This window comes from Pan paniscus, chromosome 1 (genome assembly GCF_029289425.2).
Source record: "Pan paniscus chromosome 1, NHGRI_mPanPan1-v2.0_pri, whole genome shotgun sequence".
NCBI lineage: Eukaryota > Metazoa > Chordata > Mammalia > Primates > Hominidae > Pan > Pan paniscus.
Window position 1 is genome coordinate 165078270 of NC_073249.2, and position 22957 is coordinate 165101226.

The 22957-nt window shown below is 40.1% G+C and overlaps 1 protein-coding gene across 7 annotated transcripts in view; it reads right to left on the reverse strand.

Moving 5' to 3' along the window:
• The window catches only part of PATJ (PATJ crumbs cell polarity complex component), a 422746-nt gene that overhangs the window by 383910 nt on the left and 15879 nt on the right, over positions 1-22957 (reverse strand). For all 7 annotated transcript variants that reach the window (XM_057298703.2, XM_034966355.3, XM_034966351.3 and 4 more), the window contains exons 2-7: positions 17968-18024; positions 17703-17869; positions 14421-14615; positions 11462-11601; positions 9261-9456; positions 5570-5698 (exon numbers count right to left, since the gene is read on the reverse strand). In XM_057298703.2, coding sequence (XP_057154686.2) covers positions 5570-5698; positions 9261-9456; positions 11462-11601; positions 14421-14615; positions 17703-17869; positions 17968-17989 — 849 coding nt within the window. In that variant the 5' untranslated portion in view covers positions 17990-18024. The remainder of the gene's footprint in view (positions 1-5569; positions 5699-9260; positions 9457-11461; positions 11602-14420; positions 14616-17702; positions 17870-17967; positions 18025-22957) is intronic.

Genomic DNA, 22957 nt, shown 5'->3' on the forward strand with positions numbered 1-22957 from the left:
ATACCCTCTACCTCCTCTTTGATGATCTGAAATAGTGACGATCCCTTCCAGTAAAGGGCGAAAATCAGACTTGGGCTTTTTCCAACAATGCCTCAATGGGATTAATCTGGGAAACTCTGCACATCTTATTCTTGTGAAAATTCATAAAGCATGTTAGTATTTTAAAAGCTCAGAAAATTCTTACAGTAAAGAAACCTATTGGATTTTGTTTAAATTTACTTGACCCTTTGTTGTTCACAGTAACCACTCCACTTTGCATTTTGGAAAAAAAAAATGCCACTCCAACAAACAAACCTATTAAAATTGCTAAGGCAGAGGCAGGAGGAGGGAGGGAATACAAAGAAAGGCATCCCAAAATTTTCTCCAATATTTTATTATTTCCAGGTTATAAAAATTTTTTTAAGAATCCTTAAAGAATATTGTGTTGTGCCACAGATGTGTGGTTTTTGTTTGTTTGTTTGTTTGTTTTGAGAAAGAGTCTTGCTCTGTCGCCCAGGCTGGAGTGCTGTGGTGTGATCTTGGCTCACTGCAACCTCTGCCTCCCAGGTTCAAGCAATTCTCGTGCCTCAGCCTCCTGAGTAGCTGGGATTATGGGCATGCACCTCCACACCTGGCTAATTTTTTGTATTTTTAGTAGAGACGGGGTTTCACCATGTTGGCCAGGCTGGTCTCGAACTCCTGACCTCAAGTGATCCACCCAGCTCGGCCTCCCAAAGTGTTGGGATTACAGGCATGAGCCACTGCACCCAGCCACAGATGTGTTTTAAAGGTCTATAAAATGAACATTCTCAAACATTCTGGTCTCAGAACTTGCGACAGTTTGGATGTTTGTCCCCCCCAAACCTCATGTTGAAATTTCATCCCCACTGTTGGAGGTGGGGCCCAGTGGGAGGTGTTTGGGTCATGGGGGTGAATCCCTCACAAATGGCTTGGTGCAGTGAGTTCTTGCTCTGAGTTCTCTGCAGTGCGTTTACTTAGTGCAGTGAGTTCTCACTCTGATTGTTAAAAAGAGAGTTGCCCCCCACCCACCACGTCCTCGCTGCCCACGTGATCTCTGCACACACTGGCTCTCCTTCACCTTCCACCATGGAAGCAGCCTGAGGTTTTCCCCAGATGCCCAATTTTCCAGCCAGCAGAGCTGTAAGCTAAAAAAACCTATTTTAAATTACCCATCCTCAGATATTTCCTTATAGCAACACTAAATGGATAAAGACAGAACTCCTTTACATTCTTAAAAATTATTAAGGATGGAGGGATAGGAACTACAAAGTAGTATGGGAATCTGCTGGGGGTAATGAATACGCTCATTATCTTGATTGTGGTAATGGATGGTATAACAGTTAAATTACATGTGTCATCTGGGCTGTGGTGCTGACTGTTTTGGTCAAACACTAATCTAGATGTTGCTGCAAAGGTATTTTGTAAATGTGATTAGCATATACAAACAGTTGACTTTAAGTAAAGGAAGATTACCCTCAATGATGTAGGTGAGCCTCATCCAATCAGTTGAAGAATTCACAAGCAAAAACTGAGATTTCCTAGAGAAGAAATTCTGCCTCAAGAATGTAACAGAGCTTCCTCAGACATTCTGCCAGCCTGCCCTATAGATCTCAAACACAAGACTACAACATCAACTCTTGTCTGGGTTTCCAGCCTCCCGGCCTTCCCTACGTATTTTGGACTTGCCAGCCCCCACCATGGCATGAGCCAATTTTTTAAAATAATATCTTTTTTAAAGTAATCACACGCATATCCTATTGGTTCTGTTTCTCTGGAGAAATCTGGTAAAGATGAATCCACAAATGTATACATATGCAAAAATTGGTACTGAGGAATTTTTAAAATATTTAATATTTAGTATGTTAATTTTTATCAATATTTATGTATATTAATGTCATTATATTTTTAAAAGAGCTATATTTTCCAAAACAAAAAATATTCGCCAGGCTTGATGGCTCACACCTGTAATCCTAGCACTTTGGGAGGCTGAGGCAGATGGATCACGAGGTCAGGAGTTCAGACCAGCCTGGCCAACATAGTGAAACCCCATCTCTACTAAAAATGCAAAAATTAGCCAGGCATGGTGGCACATGCCTGTAGTCCCAGCTACTTGGGAGCCTGAGGTAGGAGAATCGCTTGAACCTGGGAGGCAGAGGTTGTGGTGAGCCAAGATTGCACCACTGCACTCCAGCCTGGGCAACAGAGCAAGACTCCATCTCTCTCTATATATATATATTAGTAAGAGTGGGACTGTTTAATATTTTTACAAATCTCTTTAATATCTGGCTTAAAACAGCTGAACTCATCTGCTTCTGCATTCAATATGTTACAATATACTGTTTTGGATGACGTATATGAAGAATATCTGGCCTCAATCAGATATATAGTTGGAAAGGGGAGGGGTATTATAATAGTCCTTTCAGCCTATTCTTTGATAACACACCAAAACTTGGCAAGTGGTGGTTTCTTATACCGTTACAATGTAGAATCTGGAACCATATCAACAAACTTTCAGACACTATTTTATTAAAATCCACTGATCTATCTTGATTTTTGAAAGGATCTTTTAGCTACATATTATTTTGTCATATCACATATTGGTCTTCAGAAAATATTGAGGCTGGGTATGGTGGCTCACACCTATAATCCCAGCACTTTGGAACGCCTAAGCAGGAAGATCGCTTCAGGCCAGGAGTTCAAGACCAGCCTGGGAAACAAAGCGAGACTGTCTCTACAAAAAATAAAAATAAGGCCGGGCGGGTGCAATGGCTCACACCTGTAATTCCAGCACTTTGGGAGGCCAAGGCGGGAGGATCACTTGAGCTCAGGAATTTGAAATCAGCCTGGGCAACATGGTGAAACCCCGCCTCTACAAAAAATACAAAAACTAGCCAGGCATGGTGGCCTGTGTCTGTAGTCTCAGCTACTCCAGAAGCTGAGGTGGGGGGATCACTTGAGCCCCAGAGGCAGAGGCTGCAGTCAGCCAAGGTAGCACCACTGCACTCTAGCCTGGGTGACAGTGAGACCCTGTCTCAAAATAAATAAATAAATAAATAAATTAGCCTAGCATGGTGGTACATGCCTGTAGTACCAACTACTCGGGAGACTGAGGTAGGAGGACTGCTTGAGCCTGTGAGGTCGAGGCTGCAGTGAGATAGGATCACGCCACTGCACTCTAGCCTAGGCTACAGAGCAAGACTATGCTAAAAAAAAAGAAAAAAAAGAAAAAAGGAAGAAAAGAAAATATCCATTCACAGTTATGCAGACCTTCCAAATACTGACATATTTCATCATATAATATCAAGACAATCATATTGGTTAATATCAATCAACAATCTAATCAGAAATGCCTTTCTTTTCTTTTGTTTTTATTTTTTTTCTTGAGACAGGGTCTTACTCCGTCGCCCAGGCTGGATGGAGTTCAGTGCCACAATCTCAGCTCAAAGCAGCCTCCACCTCCTCCCACCTCAGCCTCCCAAGTAGCACCATGCCCAGCTAACTTTTGTGTCTTTTGTAGAGACAGGGTTTTGCCATATTGCACAGGCTGGTATCGAACTCCTGGGCTCAAGAGAGCCTCCCACCTTGGCTTCCCAAAGTGCTGGGATTACAGGCATGAGCCACCACGCCCAGCCTTAGAAAAGCTTTTAAATATGAGGGAAATGTCACGCTTATGGTAAAATACAAATTTTCCAAAATTCTAATTTTTTCTGAAGCTCAAATTTTATTGTTGCTAACAAACAGTGTCAGTTGTTTTCCTTGAAATAACAGGTTCACATCATCCATTCTCAAGAAAACATCTTCCAAATACCCAAGTCTGGATAAACATAATTTTTCTGCACTTATTTTTATAAAAATAAAAATGTGTTCCACATAAAAAAGCAGCAGATTTGGCTGGGCGCAGTGGCTCACACCTGTAATCCCAGCACTTTGGGAGGCTAAGGCGGGCGGATCACGAGGTCAGGAGATCGAGACCATCATAGCTAACATGGTGAAACCCCATCTCTACTAAAAATACAAAAAATTAGCTGGGCATGGTGGTGGGCACCTGTAATCCCAGCTACTCAGGAGGCTGAGGCAGGAGAATGGCAAGAACCTGGGAGGTGGAGCTTGCAGTGAGCCGAGATCACGCCACTGCCCTCCAGCCTGGGTAACACAGCGAGACTCCATCTCAAAAAAAAAAAAAAGTAGCAGATTAATCTTGCAAATGACTTTCCTTAAGACAACTATCAAACTTCAGTACATAACAAGAATGCTACGTGATACTTCCCATTTTGACAATATTCAAAAGACATGCACTAAATGCCATCAAACTTCAGTACATAGTAGTACTTCCCATTTTGACAATATTCAAAAGACATGCACTAAATGGTCAAAATTTACTAAAATTAATCATTTTACTGCATCTTAAAAAAATTCAAGTAAAATGGCATTTTTTTTCTTTTTTGTTGCAAGCACATGGCAGAAAATAATGCAATGATTACTATAACGGTTTGTGGCCACTGCCTTGTTTTGCACCAAGGCACCAGCAGTTTTAGCCTGCAGCTGCTTTTGTATCATCAGTACAAATGTTAGCAGGGTGAAAGGGATAATAACATTGTGGTATTATTGTAAAAGCTGTTTGGATCTCATAGACCACCTGCAAGGCTCTCAGAGCCCTCCAGAGGCCCACAGACCAAATTTTGACAACTGCTGTTCTAAATAAATACTCTTAGGAGCTGAAATGATGATAGGAACATCAGTGGCTCCACAAGCTGCATAAGGTGAAGCAATCGTGATCAGAAATGAAGAGCCAAGGAACTTGCCTTGAAGCTGCATTTGCATGGCAAGTTCATTTTTACTTATGTATGTCTATCAGAAGGGATAAATTTATACGTAACTGGGCAATAATCAGTGAAATTTTACATATCATTCTGATTATGGGAATGACTAAAGTTATTTCTGATTTATCATGCCTATTCTATATGATATGGGCTTATTATTAAGTGGCTTCAGAGTCAAATTTCTAAACTAATTTCTAAAAACTAAATGTAGTAATTAACATTTCTTCAATATAAAATTAAGCAGAAACAGTTGCTAATTTTTTTAATAGCCCACTTTCAGTTTAAACACTGCTAAACAATGAAAGGTAGTCATTTAACTTATAAGACCATAAATTTTAATTCAAGTGAAATTTACCATGTATAATATTGGGACAAATGTTTATAATCACTGTATCTTCTGATTTTAACATTTAGGTCATCGAAAGACACACTAGAGGAGAATAATACAGATGTTCAAAATGCAATATTCATTAACAACGCTTTTCAATAAAAAAAAAATTGTCCTCTGATGTAATCATGAAGCCTGTCAATTATAAGCAAAACAAACCCCAAAAATGTTGATTTAGGAACTGTTTAAAATAAGACTGAGTGTATACTAACAATACTTACAGAATAAATCATTTTTAAGCTATACTTAAATTCTAGTTATTAAGTCATATATCCTGGTAACTCATGTTATAAAATTACATTTCAATTTATACAACTTAAATTTTATAAAACCAAAATGATAACAAGGAAGGTTGACTTACTCGATCTGCTAATCCTCCAGGAACTATAGTCCTCACAACCACACCACTTGTTTTTCCTCCAACTATTCCAAAACCTAGTCCAGAGCCATCATTAATGAGCTCAACCTCTTCAACACAGCCCCAACAAACCTATGAATTAATGGCAAATAAGAGTCACAGTATCAGTAATACACACAGGTTCTTAGCTTTCCAATACAATCATTACCAAAGTAACAGATTTGCAACAAATTGAACATTCATACAATTAATCAAGGCAATGTTCTACAGGCTAAGATATACAGACAGAGATAATCATATGGTCCCTGACCGTAGGGATCTTATAATCCAGTAGAGAGAAACTAAAACACAAATAATTAAAATACAAGGCAGAATATTGGATCATAAGGCACTAGCCCTAAGAGCACAGGAAACATTTCTCATTCCTTACGCTACACTGGATATCCAGCACAGTGCCCAGCACATAGTAGGGACCAGTAAATATGTGTCTGCTTGAAAGAGAATCACAAAATATTATAAAGATTTTTTACAGGGAGGGGAGCACATGAAGTCAAAACCAATGAAGAATTACAGAAAACTTCAAGGAAAAGGGGCATTTAAGTTGCACTACAAAGGAAGACATTCAAGCAAAAAGAAAATATAAGGGCAAAGCTAGGCCAGATAACACAATGGATGAAAGATATGGTCAAAGGTTGGATTTAACTGGGTAATCAAGTGGAAATAGTTAAAGGTTTAGAAGAGAAATGACAGGACCAAAGCAGTGGTTTAAGAAAATTCATCTGTGAAGAATCTAATGGTGGTAGGACACAAAGTGGAGAGACTAATGAGGGAGAGGACAGGTAGGCCCCATTAAAGATATTAGCAATAGGACTATACAAATCAGACTAAAAGACATAAGCGTTTCCCCTCTAACTAGCAGGTTTCTATAAGAAATGTGCATTACTTCACATAATCCAACTGCAGAACAATATCCTCCCTCTCAAGATCATTAGGGCATACTCATTACTTAGTTTTTCTTTCTTTCTTTTTGAGACAGGGTCTTACTCTGTTACCCAGGTTAGAGTGCAGTGCATGATCAGAGCTCATGTCAGCCTCAAACTCCGGTGATCATCCATCCTCCAGCCTCAGCCTCCCAAATAGCTGGGACTACAGGCATGTACCACCACGCCCAGCTAATTTTTTTTTTTTTTTTTTTTTGAGATGGAGTCTTGCTCTATCTCCCAGGCTGGAGTGCAGTGGTGTGATCTCGGCTCACTGCAAGCTCCACCTCCCAGGTTCACGCCATTCTCCTGCCTCAGCCTCCCGAGTAGCTGGGACTACAGGTACCCGCCACCACGTCCGGCTAATTTTTTGTATTTTTAGTAGAGATGGGGTTTCACCGTGTTAGCCAGGATGATCTCGATCTCCTGACCTCATGATCTGCCTGCCTTGGCCTCCCAAAGTCCTGGGACTACAGGTGTGAGCCAAAGTGCCCGGCCATTATCTTTTGTAGAGGTGGGGTGTTTTTTTTTGTTTTTTGTTTTTTGTTTTTTTGAGACAGAGTCTCACTCTGTCACCCAGGCAGGAGTGCAGTGGCATAATCTTAGCTCACTGCAACCTCCGCCTGCCAGGTTCAAGCAATTCTCCTGCTTCAGCCTCCCGACCAGCTGGGATTACAAGCATGCACCACCACGCTTGGCTAGTTTTTGTATTTTTAGTAGAGACAGGGTTTCACCATGTTGACCAGGCTGGTCTCGAACTCCTGACCTCAGGTGATCCGCCCACCTCGGCCTCCCAAAGTGCTGGGATTACAGGCATGAGCCACTGTGCCTGGCCATAGAGGTGGGGTTTGACTATGTTCCCCAGGCTGGTCTCAAACTCCTGGCCTCAAATGACCCTCCTGCCTAGGCCTCCCAAAGTGCTGGGATTACAGATGTGAGCCACCATACCCATCCAGTTTTTCTATTACACTAAATTGCAAAGTTACTATGCAGTCTTAAATAAAAAGCATTATTGGAGGGCCGGGTGCAGTGACTCAAGCCTGTAATCCCAGTACTTTTGGAAGCCGAGGTGGGCAGATCATGAGGTCAGGAGTTCGAGACCAGCCTGGCCAACATGGTGAAACCCCATCTCTACCAAAAGTACAAAAAAATTAGCCGGGTGTGTTGGCACGTGCCTGTAAATCCCAGCTACTTAGGAGGCTGAGGCAGGAGAATCACTTGAACCCAGGAGGCGGAGGTTGCAGTGAGCCGAGATCACGCCCTGCAGTCCAGCTTGGGCGACAAAGCAAGACTCCATCTCAAAAAAAAGCAATATTGGGATTGTTTAATAAATTCATGTCTAGAACATCTACTATCTGGGAAACAATAATGTTTGCTAAAATAATGTGCCTGACAATACCAGCTGATAGCAGCCAATATTCAGAGAACGTATATGCAGCACCAGGCACAGTGCTTAGTTCTTCACGTGCCTTCTCATTCAAGCCTCATAACATCTCTGAGAACTAGACATCATACCTTCAAAGGAAGGTATGAGGTAAAGGAATCTGCCTGGTGTGACACCACTAGGATATGGGAGAAATGGACTTGAATGCATCCAAGCCTGACTCCAAAGCCCTTGTTCTTTATACGTTAAACAATGCCCCACTTTATTCACTGTATTTATTATGTAAATTCTGCTGTATAAATATTGCTGATTACAACAGGGAAAATGCCTATACATTAATTTTTGTTGTGACCTTGTATTGTACTGAGACAGTCTTATTTTTTCTTTTGTCCCAATGAATAAAAATTAAATAAATCAGCTAGCACTTAGTGTTATAAGAAAATAAGATTTATTAGCTTGCATTCTGACGATGCAAGCCAAAGTCTGTAAAACGTTAAAAAGCAAGTTCAAGGGTTCCCAAAAGAGACATACACTTTTATTCTTTCAAATTGTTCAGTATGTATCTTTATATGAAAAAAAGCCTGCTATAATTTTGCAATATCAATAATCTGGTCATAAATCCCCTTATAATTTTCAAAAATAATGTTTTTCAAATAATCAAAACTTACTTTAAACACTCAACAGTAAATCTCTAATAAAAACTCTCAATTAATTGGCTACATCACCAAGGAATACAAGACTCTCCATCACTAAATAAATTACACCTAATACTTCAATTTGTCCTCCATATTAAATAATAATCTTAAAGGGACCCACAGGACATTGAAAAGACAAAAAAAAAAAAAAACGACCATCATGAAACATCTTGTTTAAATATGCTAACGCTGCATTCAGAGATATGATCATCTTTTTTAACCATGAAAAGTAAAACGGGCCAGGCACAGTGGCTCATGCCTATAATCCTAGCACTTTGAGAGGCCAAGGCAGGTGGATCACCTGAGGGCAGGAGTTCGAGACCAGCCTGGCCAAAATGATGAAACCCCGTCTCTACTAAAAATACAAAAGAAATAGCCGAGTGTGATGGTGGGCGCCTGTAGTCCCAGCTACTCGGGAGGCTGAGGCAGGAGAATCACTTGATTCCAGGAGGTGGAGGTTGCAGTGAGCCAAGATCTGGCCACTGCACTCCAGCCTGGGCAACAAGAGCGAAACTCCATCTCAAAAAAAAAAAAAAAGAAAAGAAAGGTAAAATGACACCTTCTAAATGTCTTTACACTTCTTACGATCAATGGCATTATTCAAAATTAAGTATTTTTTCAAATTTGCAACTCACTGTTTCAGGCAGAGTTGTATCAGTTAGGCTGCTAGAAGTACTGCTTTTTGTGTGGACTGGTTCCCTGGCCACAATCAGTCGCAAAGATCCAGTGGTTTGTTGTAATAATGCAATTGCTTGCTGATGGGAAATGTTCTGATCCAATGGCGTGTGATTAATGGCCAATATTTGATCATTTTCCTTTAATCTTTGATCCCTTAATCATGTAAGAAAAGAAATTTTTTAAGTCATCTAATAACCTGATTTTTAAAAATCTATTAAAGTTAAGCAGTTTGTTGCCTATGGTACTACTTTACTTAGTACATTTATCAAATAAATTATTTAATTATATAACAGAGCTCTTCAGAGTGTTTTTCACAGAACACAAATTACCTAATTTGGTAGTGCATCCTTAAACACACAGACACACTTTAAAAGCCATCTGCCTAGAAAAATAAACAAAAACAATCTATAGGACCCCACTGCCAAGGTTTTGCAAGTACGGACACTGCCTCCATTACTGCACGAACCCAAATCTCCCGAACCCCTTCCAATCTGATCTCTACCCATACCACACTGGGGTAACAATATTCTCAACTACACCAATAACCTCCTCTCATCCCATCTTCACTGTCTACTTGTCCAATATTTATCAATAGAGGCCAAACCCTCCTTGAAAATTCATAGAGATTACTTCCAAATTTATATCTGAGCTTTTTTTTTTTTTTTTCCAGGCATGGTCTCACTCCTATTTGCCCAGGCTGGAGTGCAATGGCACAATCACACCTCACTGCAGCCTCAGCCTCCCAGGCTCAGGTGATTCTCCCACCTCAGTCTCACGAGTAGCTGAGACTACAGGTATGGACTACCACACCCAGCTAATTTTTGTATTTTTTGTAGAGATGGGGTTTTGCCATGTTACCCAGGCTGATCTTGAACTCCCAAAGTGCTGGGATTACAGCCATGAGACACTGAGCTTGGCCAATCTGAGCCCTTTTAATCTCTCCCAAGCACCAATCTCCCAACTGCTAGCCAGGGTAAGAAGGACTCTTTTTAAAAGAAATTAGCAAAATCTCTAAAGAAAAATAGTATTTACTGAGCACTTATCATGAGTCAGGTACTATGTTGAGTGCTTTACATGCATTATCTCACATAATCCTCACAATCACCTTTTAAAGTACTTAGGAAATTTTAAATATTAAGGACTGAAGCCTAGACAAGCCTAGCATCTTATCAGGAGTCAGATTCTGAAGCACAGGCTTGAACTTCTTATGTTAAAGTGCATCCTAAAGATAGCCTAGGATTTACTCTGTCCTGGTTTACTGTATTTGATTTTATTATCTCCCAAACACCAGATATTCTTCCTCTTCCTGTTTACCCATTCTCACTACAGTTCTTGAAGAAATGCTGCATTAGATGGCAGAACAAAGATGCAAAGTCACGGAAACTCATTATGTTTGAAATCTGAGTTGGGGAGACTAGAATTAATCCCCTATGAATGGAGGATGTGAATTCAAAAATGTATTATCAACTAAGAATTTTATAATAATATACTACCATTGTTGCTATTATTCTAACACGTGCATTGGAATAGCATACTTATTAAATGAATAATAAACCAAAGACTGGAAATCAAACAGAGACAAAATAAAAGGCTTGCAAATACCCCTTAAAAAATAAAAGCAAATGCAAACATGGGAGATAACATAGACTTGAGGGGCCTCTTAATTGACAATAAGCATAATAAATCAGGTAGAGTAACATGACCACCAAAATGTTGTTATAATCTTAAGAATAATAAACAATATAATATGCAGAATGAGAACTTCAATATTTCTATCTTACTGATCAGTCCATAGCTAAAATATCATGTTCAATTGTAAGAGAGGGAAATAGCGCACTAGCTTTGCAGCCAGACGGTCTTGGAATCACATCATGGCTCCAGCATTAACAGCTCTGTGACTATAGGTTGACCACTGAACCTCTCTGAATCTCAGCTTTCTCGTCTACAGAACGGAATGATGATACCTATATAGTGGAACTGCTGCCATGGGGTATGGGAGGATTTTCGCAAAAGGCCTGACAAATGCATAGGAAAAACGAAAGCAAAAATGTTAGCTTTTACTGTTACTGTTTTTATTACTAGTTTTTCACTCTCTTTATAATAGTTTTCAGAATTATCAGGAAACAATTAGCAAAATGAAAATAAACAGCTTCCTCACCTGTCTGCTACACTCCCTGGCTGGACATCCTTCACGAAGATATCAACTTTTCCGAGATTTTGACTTCTGAGGGCCACCACACTGAATCCAAGGCCTCCAGTTGAAGGCCGTTCTATATCTATATATTCAATTTGCCGGCCCTAATGAAGGAGCGTTAAAAAAAAAAGTCAGTGGTGTATATTTAGCCAACATACTCTGTCTGCAGAACTGAAATTGCTTAGCATAAAAGCAGCTTCCCCTAAGAACCACATAAACTCAGCATTTCAGTAATAAATTATTTCTGGAAATCCTCTCACTTGATTATTTCAGTAGAACATAAGAGAGAGTGTGTGCAGTGTTCTGCAACCTCAGGGAATCAGAGGTATTTTCACACTTCATTCACATTATGAGATGAATCCCAAGCTGGATGGAAACTCCTGAGAAAAATGCCTTTTCCCATAGTAAATTCTGAATTACTTTTTTACATTGAATTTCCTTAAATTCTCTCAATGCAAAGTACATTTTTATTTTATTTTTTTCTTGGAGACAGGGTCTCGCTCTGTTGCCCAGGGTAGAGTGCAGTGGCGTGATCTCGGCTCACTTCAGTCTCCGTCTTCTGGGCTCAAGCGATCCTCCTGCCTCAGCCTCCTGGGTAGCTGGGACTATAGGCATGCACCACCATGCCTGGCAAATTTCTGTATTTTTTGTAGAGACGGGGTTTCACCATGTTGCCCAGGCTGGTCTCAAACTCCTGAGCTCAAGCAATCCACCCACCTCAGCCTCCCAAATTGCTGGGATTACAGACGTGAGCCACAGTGCCCAGCCGCAAAATATATTTTTAAATGAGGAAAATAGATATATCAAAAATGCCAGTATTTAGCCTGTCAGAACCAGCTGCATTTTATAGGGCTCTGTTTCTAATTCTATTGTTGATTAATTGATATCTATTTATTTATTTATTTATTTTTTTGAGACGGAGTCTCACTCTGTTGCCCAGGCTGGAGTGCAGTGGCGCAATCTCGGCTCACTGCCAGCTCCGCCTCTTGGGTTCACGCCATTCTCCTGCCTCAGCCTCCCGAGTAGCTGGGACTACAGGCGCCAGCCACCACGCCTGGCTAATTTTTTTGTATTTTTAGTAGAGACGGGGTTTCACCGTGTTAGCCAGGATGGTCTCGATCTCCTGACCTCGTGATCCGCCTGCCTTGGCCTCCCAAAGTGCTGAGATTACAGGCGTGAGCCACCATGCCCGGCCCAATTGATATTCTATTTATTAGGTAAATTCAAAAGACTCTGAAAAGGCCACCATTTACACGGGTTCTACCTGTAAGAACAGGTAGAACTGTTCTTGTGACAGCTGGGTATTTTATTGCTTTAATTAGTAACTGCACTTATAACATGAGAACTTCATAAATGTAATCAACTAAAAAAAGCACCACATAAAAATAATTACTAGTCAGATGAAAGAGATAGAACTGGCCCGGCACAATGGCTCATGCCTGTAATCCCAGCACTTTGGGAGGCCAAGGCGGGAGGATCACGAGGTCAGGAGAGACTATCATGGCCAACATGGTGAAAACCTGTCTCTACTAAAAATACAAAAATTAGCCAGGCGTGGTGACATGCGCCTGTAGTCCCAGCTACTCGGGAGGCTGAGGCAGGAGAATCGCTTGAACCCAGGAGGTGGAGGTTGCAGTGAGCCAAGATTGGGCCACTGCACTCCAGCCTGGGCAACAGAGCAAGACTTCATCTCAAAAAAAAAAAAAAGAAAAGAAAAAAATAGAAAAGGAAAGAAACAAAGGGATAGAACTATAAAGTCAAAAACTAGGACCAGAATATTATTTAATTATCACACCTTAAACAGATTCTATTTAACACTGCAACTTAAGTTTATCTATTTATTTTTTTTTTTTTTAAGAGACAGGTCTTGGCTCTGTCACCCAGGCTGGAGTACAGTGGTACGATCATAGCTCACTACAGCTTTGAATTTCTGGGCTCAAGTGATCTGCCAACGTCAGCCTCCCAGGTACCTGGAGCTACAGGTGAGTGCCACCATGCCCGACTATATTTTTATTTTTATTTTTGTAGAGATGGGGGTCTCCCTATGTTACCCAGGCTGGTCTTGAACTCCTGGCTTCAAGCAATCCTCCTGCCTCTGCCTCCCAAAGATTATAGATATAAGCTACCACATTCAAACCTCATTTCATTTTTAATGGCACTTGAAGGTTGAGGTGAACATACATAAAACTAACATGTCCAAAATTTTAATTGTTTATTATTTAATTTTTAATAGGTATTAGGGGCTACAACCGGATTATCCTTCCAAATGTTTTCTAGATTTTCCAAATTACATTAGTTCTAATTTCCATTAATTATGGGGTGTCACCCAGGCTGGAGTACAGTGGCGCAATCTCGGCTCACTGCAACCTCCGCCTCCGGGGTTCAAGCGATTCTCCTGCCTCAGCCTCCCAACTATCTGGGATTACAGGTGCCTGCCACCACGCCCGGCTAATTTTTCTATTTTTAGTAGAGACAGGGTTTTGCCATGTTGGTCGGGCTAGTCTCAAACTCCTGACCTCCAGTGATCCGCCCTCCTCGGCCTCAGAAAGTGATGCAATTACAGGCGTGAACCACTGCGCTCGGCCAAAAATCTTATTTTAACAAGAATAGAGATGTGTTCAATTAGTCATTGTCTAAAAACTCTCCTTAGCAAGACCTTATCTCAAAAAATAAATGTTAATTAAAAAAAAAAAAAACTCTCCTTACCACATACATGGATACTTTCCTTATGTAATTTTAAGTCAATAAATTTTCAACACACAGGTTAGAAAATGGTGTCAGTTTCTCCTAACAATATAAAAATAGAAGCAAGCAAAATACATACTAACACATTTTACAGCAAAAAGAATGAGTATAAGCTCCTTTGTAAAACTAAAACAGGAGAAATGAAGCTAAATATTTCCATGAGAAGATACAACTTTACCTGAGCCATCTGTTGAATGACTGAGTTAAAGTCTTCATTTCCCAACTTCGGGGTCCACGGAAATAACCCAGATACAGTCGAGTTATTAGAGGGCCTGTGGACATTTCCATTAGTAATGGAACCATCTGTGAACACTAACAAACCTTTCCTAGAAAAATCAAAGTTGGCTGAACAATCTGAGGGTATATGGTTGAGCTGTTGGAGAGAAAAAAAAAGAATCATCAACAGAAATCTATAGAAAAATTGTTTCTATTTATTAAATATATTTTGACCATTACATGGATAATTTGCACATTAAATACATACATGGAAAAGAAATAAGGTAAAGATAGATCAAATCTGTGTATTCACAAGGCTAAAAATTTTTTAAATTTAGTATTACACAAAATGTTTAATAGCTTAAAATTTGTTCTTATTTCCTGCCTTCTACCACTACTCCAAGTTAACAGCATGTACACTGACATCTTTTTACACTTCACATATACAGATGCATCCAGTCACATAACAGTGTAAGGCACTAAACCTTTTTCCATTTATCTGTACAATTCCACGTGGGGAGCAAAAAAAAGATCCACAGGTAGTATATAACGATAATAACTGTACTTATTGAGTGCTTGCTATGAGTAAGTACTATACCAGCATGATTGCAGGTATTATCATTTAATTCTTACAACAATCTAATGAGATATCATTATCCCATTTTGTGAGCCTAAAAACCGAGGCACACAGGGGTTAAGTAACTTACTCAAGATTAGCAGTGAGTGAGTCACGGAGCCACTTAAACATTGATAGAAAGAGGAGAATCATGTAATTATGGTGGACATAATTTAAAATATCATTGGCTGATACAACTGCCAAAACAGTAGAATAAAGGTAACATTAAGAATAAATGTCAGTGGTGAAACCCCATCGCTATCAAAAATACAAAAATTAGCCGGGCATGGTGGTACACACTTGTAATTCCAAGGTACTTGGGAGGCTGAGGCAGGAGAATTGCTTGAATCCTGCAGGTGGAGGCTACAGTGAGCCGAGATTGCACCACTGCACTCAGCCTGGATGACAGAGCAAGACTCTGTCTCCAAAAAAAAACAGAATAAATGTTAGGCCGGGTGTGATGGCTCACAGCTGTAATCCCAGCACTTTGGGAGATCAAGGTGGGAGGACTGCTTCAGGCCAGGAGTTCAAGACCAGCCTGGGCAACATAGTGAGACTCTTGTCTCAACAAAAAATACAAAAATTAGCTGGGCATGGTGTCACATGCCTGTAGGCCCAGCTACTTGGGAGGATGAAGTGGGAGGATTGCTTGAGCCCAGGAGGTTGAGGCTACAATGATCCATAATCACACCACTGTACTCTAGCCCAGGCAAATACTCTGCCTCAAAAAAAAAAAAAAAAAAAGAATGAATGTCAATAAAACCTCAAAGAAAAAATAAAAAACCCCTGGCTACAGGGATTATACAGTCCAATGCATAAAATATGACTGTGTACATAACAACTCCAAACTATACAAATATAAAGAATTGTTATTAGGATAGGGTAGTTACAGCCACTCTTAGTCCAACAAGTGTGATAGATTTCTGCTGATCTTTGCCAATTTCAGTTGCTACCAACAGCATTCACTATTGTGATATTCTGTGACCAAGAGAAATACAGAAAGCTAAACATCAATATAGGCAGTGCTAAAATTAGGGTATAAATTCTGGTCTAAAGAAAGCAATTCACAGAAAGACACATGTAGAGTTTAATCCTTAATTGGCTATAAACAAATCACTCACAAAATATTTAATGGGCAAGCATTTTAGTTTATCAGCAAAAACCATTTTTTCCCAAATTTTGTAAATTTTCACTTAACTGTGCTAAATTAGCTCCAATTATGTTTTAAATTCTGCCCAAATTTCATCTATGGTATAGCTACTATTCAAGTTCAGCTTACAGAATAGGTGATTTAAAAGTAATTTGCCATCCCTGACCCCAAAACAAAGAATCCAAGAGGACAGTTAAAACAATTAATTTCTGGTTCAATCTCAGCACCAAAAAAAAAAAAATCCCACAACTGCTAATTTGCACCCCTCTAAGAAGAGGTGATATGTGTCCCTTATTCAATAATGATGTATTAGAGCCTGAAGAATCCAGATAGTGTGGTAAATGAGTAGAAGAAACATAACTATATATTTAAATACCAGGTATTCTGCTTCCAAGGAACTTCTAATCAGAATACGCATGAAAGACAACAAATATTTGATAATTAAGAGAAGTGTGACTATTGTGCTATAAGGGCATGATCACTTCTTGTTAGATAAAAGACTTCGGCCGGGCGAGGTGGCTCACGCCTATAATCCCAGCACCTTGGGAGGCTGAGGCAGGTGGATCACGAGGTCAGGAGATACAGACCATCCTGGCTAACACAGTGAAACCCCGTCTCTACTAAAAAAATAATAATAATAATACCAAAAAAAAAAAAAAGACCACAAAAAAAAAAAAAAGACTTCATAAAGAAAATACGCCTGGGCAAGGTGGCTCATGCCTATAATCCCAGCACTTTGGAATGCTGAGGTAGGAGGACTGCTTGAGGCCAATAGTTTGAGACCAGCCTGGGCAACATAGGGAGACCCTGCCTCTATAAATTTTTTAAAAATTAGCCCAACTGTGGTGGCACACACCTATCCCAGCTACTCTGGAAGCTGAGGTGGGAACATTGCTTGAGCCTGGGAGGTCAAGGCTGCAGTGAGCTAGGATCACAGCACTGCACTCCCGCCTCAGTGACAGAGAGAAACCTTGTCTCAAAATAAAAAGAAAATATATTTAACTTAAGCACTATTTTACAGTTTTGAAGATGTTGAGAATTCTCAAAGCATCTGACCTTTACATACTTAAATAAGTACAAAAACCATATTCTAAAACCAAACACAATTTTTTTTTTTTTTTTTTTGAGACAGGGTCTCAACTCTGCCATCCAGGCTGGAGTGCAGTGGCATGATCATAGCTCACTGCAACCTGGAACTCCTGGGCTCAAGCAATCCTCCCACCTCAGACTCCTGAGTTGCTGGGACTACCGGTACATGCCACCACATCCAGTTACCAAAGAAAAAATTGATTATTGACATTTCTAAATTATCTATGCCAATGCTACCCACAGGTTATAGGTTACAGGTCCCAATACAGTCTCTTTGCTGAACTGAGTCCTTAAAGATAATTTGTCTTTGTCTATCTCCTCTATCTTTCTTTGATGGTTTGAATATATTAATATAATATATTAATGTAAAACTCTGATGGGTAACTTACTTGACCCTTCAGTTGCTTGATGGACTGCTGAAGTGTGAGTATCTGGTTGAAGAGAGGACTCTTTAGTGTCTCATAAAACATAGATAACTTCTCATTCTGCGACGTGTCACCCTTCTCCTGCAATTTCATTTTCAGGCGATCAAGTACCTGCAGCACCTGCAGTTTATCTTGGGTCAAGATGAATAAGTAGAGTAATAGTTAAGTCCCATTTGAGATTCCATTTTTAAATAATTAATTTAATTATAGAACAATATATCCAGTATACCTGTAGCAGGATTTTCAGGCATTTTGAATTATTCTCTTCAATCACTCTTAAAGACACCTAAAGAAAAAAATTAACAATATAAAAGATGAATTTCAATTGTATATGGCTACAATCCTGTAGAAAAATTAAGGAAAACCTCAAGAACATTCTTTATCAAGACTCCACTCAGTGAAATTCAAAATTATAACCACAATGAGGTGCCACTACACACCCACTAAGGTAACTAAAATTTAAAAACAGACAACACTAAGTTTCAACGAGGCTGTGAAGTGCCTGGAACTATTATTGTACATTGCTAAGAGAAATGTAAAATATCACAACCACTTCGGAAAATTGGTAGTTTCTTATAAAGTTAAAAATACACTTACTATATGACCCAGCACTTCCACTCAGTATTCATGAAAATATATGCTCACAAAAACGCCTGTACATGAAAGTTTACAGCATTTTTATTTATAAAAACCCCAAAACTAGAAAAACCCAAGTGTCTAGTAACAGATGAATAAACAAATGGTATATAATATTCAGAAATAAAAAGGAAAAATTACTGATACACACAACAAGGATAAATCTCAAAAATGATATGTGGAAAAAAAGAAACCTGACCCAAAAAAGGCACAAACCATACTGTATGATTACATTCATATGAAGTTCAAGTACTGACAAAACTAATCTACAATTATAGATTAATTTACCTGGGGCAGGGTGATAGGGAACTGACTATGACAGGCTTCAGAACATGCTACTCCCAAAATATGACACCTTGGCATTGTTGAATATTTTAAGTTGAAGGAATCTGAGAAACAGCAGGTGCAAAAAAGACTTCCCCTGAAGCAGATCATAGGATCCTCATGTGAGAGGTGTCCTCTCTATACCCAGAAGATAGCAGCATCTTAATCTCAAAAGACAGAGTGGCTGGGCGCATTGACTCATGCCTATAATCCCAGCACTTTGGGAGGCCGAGGCAGGAGGATCACTTCTGCCCCAGAGTTTGAGGCCAGCCTGGGCAACACAGTGAGATCCCATCTCTACAAAAAAATTTAAAAATCAGCCACCCATGGTGGCACATACCCATAGTCCCAGCTACTCAGGAGGCTGAGGCAGGAGGATCACTTGAGCCCAAGAGGTTGAGGCTGCAGTGAGCTATGATCATGCCACTGCACTCCAGCCTCAGGAACAGAGTGAGACCCTGTCTCAAAAATTAAAAAAAAAAAAATACAGGAACACCCAGAGGAATATGAACAAACAGGCCTTGTTAAGATTTTCCCTGTTTACTACTCTTAGCTCATATCCCTTTCTGTCCTATCACATTCCACAACTCTTCCTTCTTCATCAAACCTAATTTAAAAACACTCAGGTTTTACTGTTTCTTCGGGTCTTCATTTCCTTATGAAGGCTCCCATGTCACGTAAAACTTATATTAAACAAGTTTACATGTTTTTCTCTTGTTAATCTACCCTTTATTACAGGGGCCCCAACCGAAAACTTAGAAGGGTAGAAGCTATTTTCCCTCCCCTACACTGGGAAGGGGTTCAAGGAAGCTTTTTTGGAGTGATGGACACATTGTGTCTTGAAGGGGGTACGGTTTACACAGATGTATATACTTATCAAAATTTATTGAACCAGGCCAGGAGCAGTGGCTCACTGTGATCCCAGTACTTTAGGAGGCCAAGGCAGAAGGATCACTAGAAGCCAGGAGTTTGAGACCAGCCTGTGCAACAAAGTGAAACCTCATCTCTACAAAAACAAAAAAATTAGCTGGTGTGGTGGCTTGTACCTGTAATCCCAGCTACACTGGAGACTGAGGTGAGAGGATCGCTTGAGCCCAGGAGGTTGAGGTTACAGTGAGCCATGATCATGCCACTGCACTCCAGCCTGGGTGACAAAGGGAGACCCCATCTCAACAAAAAATAAAAGAAAATTTCCCAAGCTGTACGAATGATCTCAGACTCTTACTAGTCATCTACAGCTCGAAAGAAACCACCCAGGCTGGGCGCCACGGCTCACACCTGTAATCCCACACTTGGAGAGTTCGAGGTGGGTGGATCACCTGAGGTCAGGAATTCGAGACCAGCCTGGCCAACACAGAGAAACCCCGTCTCTAATAAAAATACAAAAATTAGTCAGGCGTGGTGGCGCTCACCTGTAATTCCAGCTACTCAGGAGGCTGAGGCAGGAGAATTGCTTGAACCTGGGAGGTGGAGGTTGCAGTGAGCTGAGCTCATGCCACTGCACTCCAGCCTAGGCAATAAAGCCAGACTCTGTCTCAAAAAAAAAAAAGAAAAAAAGAAAAAAGAAACCACTCAAACACTCAAAGTGGCATTCTCTATGGATAATGTTTTCTTAATTCCAGTGATTTGATGAAATTAATCTAAAATGTAACATAATTAAAAACTCAAAAGGCTAGCAAAACCCTTTGCTATGACCAAAATGAGACATTTTCAGTGATCATTTTTACTAGTGATACACACTTGTAATGAACCATCAAAGAAATACAAGTATTATACAATCAAAATTTTCTTACATCAACCTGGATATGGTGGCTGAATGACATCTTTATCTCCTAATTCAAGATCATTAAGCAAAAAAGCATATTGAAAACCAATAACAGATGCCATTGACATTGATAAAAGGTCTGAGTATTCCATCCAAATGTTCACTGGATTCAATGGGAATACCAAAAGAAGTGCTGAATAGAGCATCAAAAAAACACTTCTGATGTGCTCAGCATCTCAACTGTACAACTCTTACAACTACCCAGTGACAGGTAACTGTGAATAACAAAAGGGCAGTCATGACAGCACTGTACTCTCATATAGCAGCATACAGCCCAACAGGATTGACAAGAGCGGCCTGCTGGTCATTAACACATCAACCTCTCTAAATCGAAGAATGCAAACTAAAACAATAAGATGACATTTTTTTACTGCCAAATCTCAACTGACATTTATTGATTTATTAGAGATTAATAATAGTTTATACTACAAATGTCATGAAAAAATAGGTGGAAATAAAAATTTGCACAATGTATACTGACACTGCTAAGTTGTCCTAAGAGTGTACAATTTTTACTTCTGAGTGTCACTCTGAAAGAAATACTGGCAAAGGGGGACAAAGATGTGTGTGCAAGGGTATTTACCACATTTTTAATAGCAAAACTCCTGGAAAAAGTAAATTATCAAAAGCAATCAGCCCGGGCGCTGTGGCTCACGCCAGTAATCCCACCACTTTGGGAGGCCAAGGTAGGCGGATCACTTGAGGTCAGGAGCTTGAGACCAGCCTGAACAACATGGTGAAACCTTGTGTACTAAAAACACAAAAATTTGCTGGGCGTGGTGGCAGATGCCTATAATCCCAGCTACTTGGGAGGCTGAGGCAAGAGAATCACTTGAACCCAGGAGGTGGAGGTTTCAGTGAGCCGGGATCATGCCACTGCACTCCAGCCTGGGTGACAAAGCGAGACTTTGTCTCAAAAAAAAAAAAAAAAAGCAATTAAAATGATGAAATAGGTCTGAATGTACTGAAAAGGGGATGAGGGGGAAAGGGTTAACAGCAAGCCTGTGGCTCACTCCTTCAGCCACAGGGGTGTCCAATCTTTTGGCTTCCCTGGGCCACATTGGAAGAGGAGGATTGTTTGGGCCACACATAAAATACACTAACACTAATGATAGCTGATGAGCTTTAAAAAAAATTGCAAAAAAATCTCATCATGTTTTAAGAAAGTTTATGAATTTGTGTCAGGCTGCATTCAAAGCCGTCCTGGGTTGGACAAGCTTGGGGGATTCCCTGCATGACAGCTGACTTCCTAGCAAACATGATAAAGGTTTGTAATAGATAAGAAATGGTCTCTTATTTTAAAATATCAGGATATATCTGGTCTCCCTTAATTGCCTTCTGTAAATAATCTGAGAATTTATGGATGTCTGGGGCATGGCTAGATGGAAAACAGGAGAAAATCACAGGCATTTTCTATTTGTGTAACTAGAGATTCCCCTTGGCAGGTTCCCCTTGGCTTTGGAGGCTGAGGCCAGAGGGTTGCTTGAGCCCAGGAGTTTGAGGCTATAGTGAGCTATGATTATGCCACTGTACTCCAGCCTGTGAGACACTGACTCTTTAAAAAACAACAACAAAAACTAGAGATTCCCACAACAGAAAAGGCTTTCTTTAGGAAAAACATTTGTTAATCCAAAGCAAAAACTTGTATCCCAAGGTTGAATTTTACTTCTGTAAACAAATTAAGAACTACAGTAGGGCCGGGCGTGGTGGCTCATGTCTGTAATCCCAGCACTTTGGGAGGTCAAGGTGGGCGGATCACTTGAGATCAGGAGTTCCAGACTAGCTGGCCAACTTGGTGAAACCCTGTTCTATTAAAAATACAAAAATTAGCTGGGCGTGGTGGCAGATGCCTGATATCCCAGCTATTCGGGAGGCTGAGTCAGGAGAATCGCTTGAACCCAGGAGGCGGAGGTTGCAGTGAGCCAAGATCATGCCACTGCACTCCAGCCTGGGTGACAAGAGCAAAACTTCATCTCAAGAAAAAACAAACAAAAAAAAACTACAGTAAGTTTATCATAAATACATGTAGAAGTGACTTCATATCAGTCATATGTAACTATTTTCAGTATGTTGATAATATGTCCCAATGTAGAAGAAAGTGAAATTCTTTGGAAGCTGTGCCTGCTGGCTGGGGGCTCCTCCAAGAAGGAATGCTCATCTGCGTCTGCGGCTTCTGCCTGTAACCTCTGAATCGTGAGTAAGGTTTGGAGTTGGGTAAGATTTCACATTCAGATGAAGATGCTTTGAAAATCCAACCCTTTGCATTAACACAGAGAAGTTAATCCAATATGCACAACTGAATGAGGAAAACAGAGTTTCAGAATGAGTGCATTATTTTCACATGTTTGTAAGAAAAAAAAAAGTGTGTGTGTGTAGGTTTCTAGAAGAAGATTTAGCCAAGCATGCTGGCATGTGCCTGTAATCCCAGCTACTC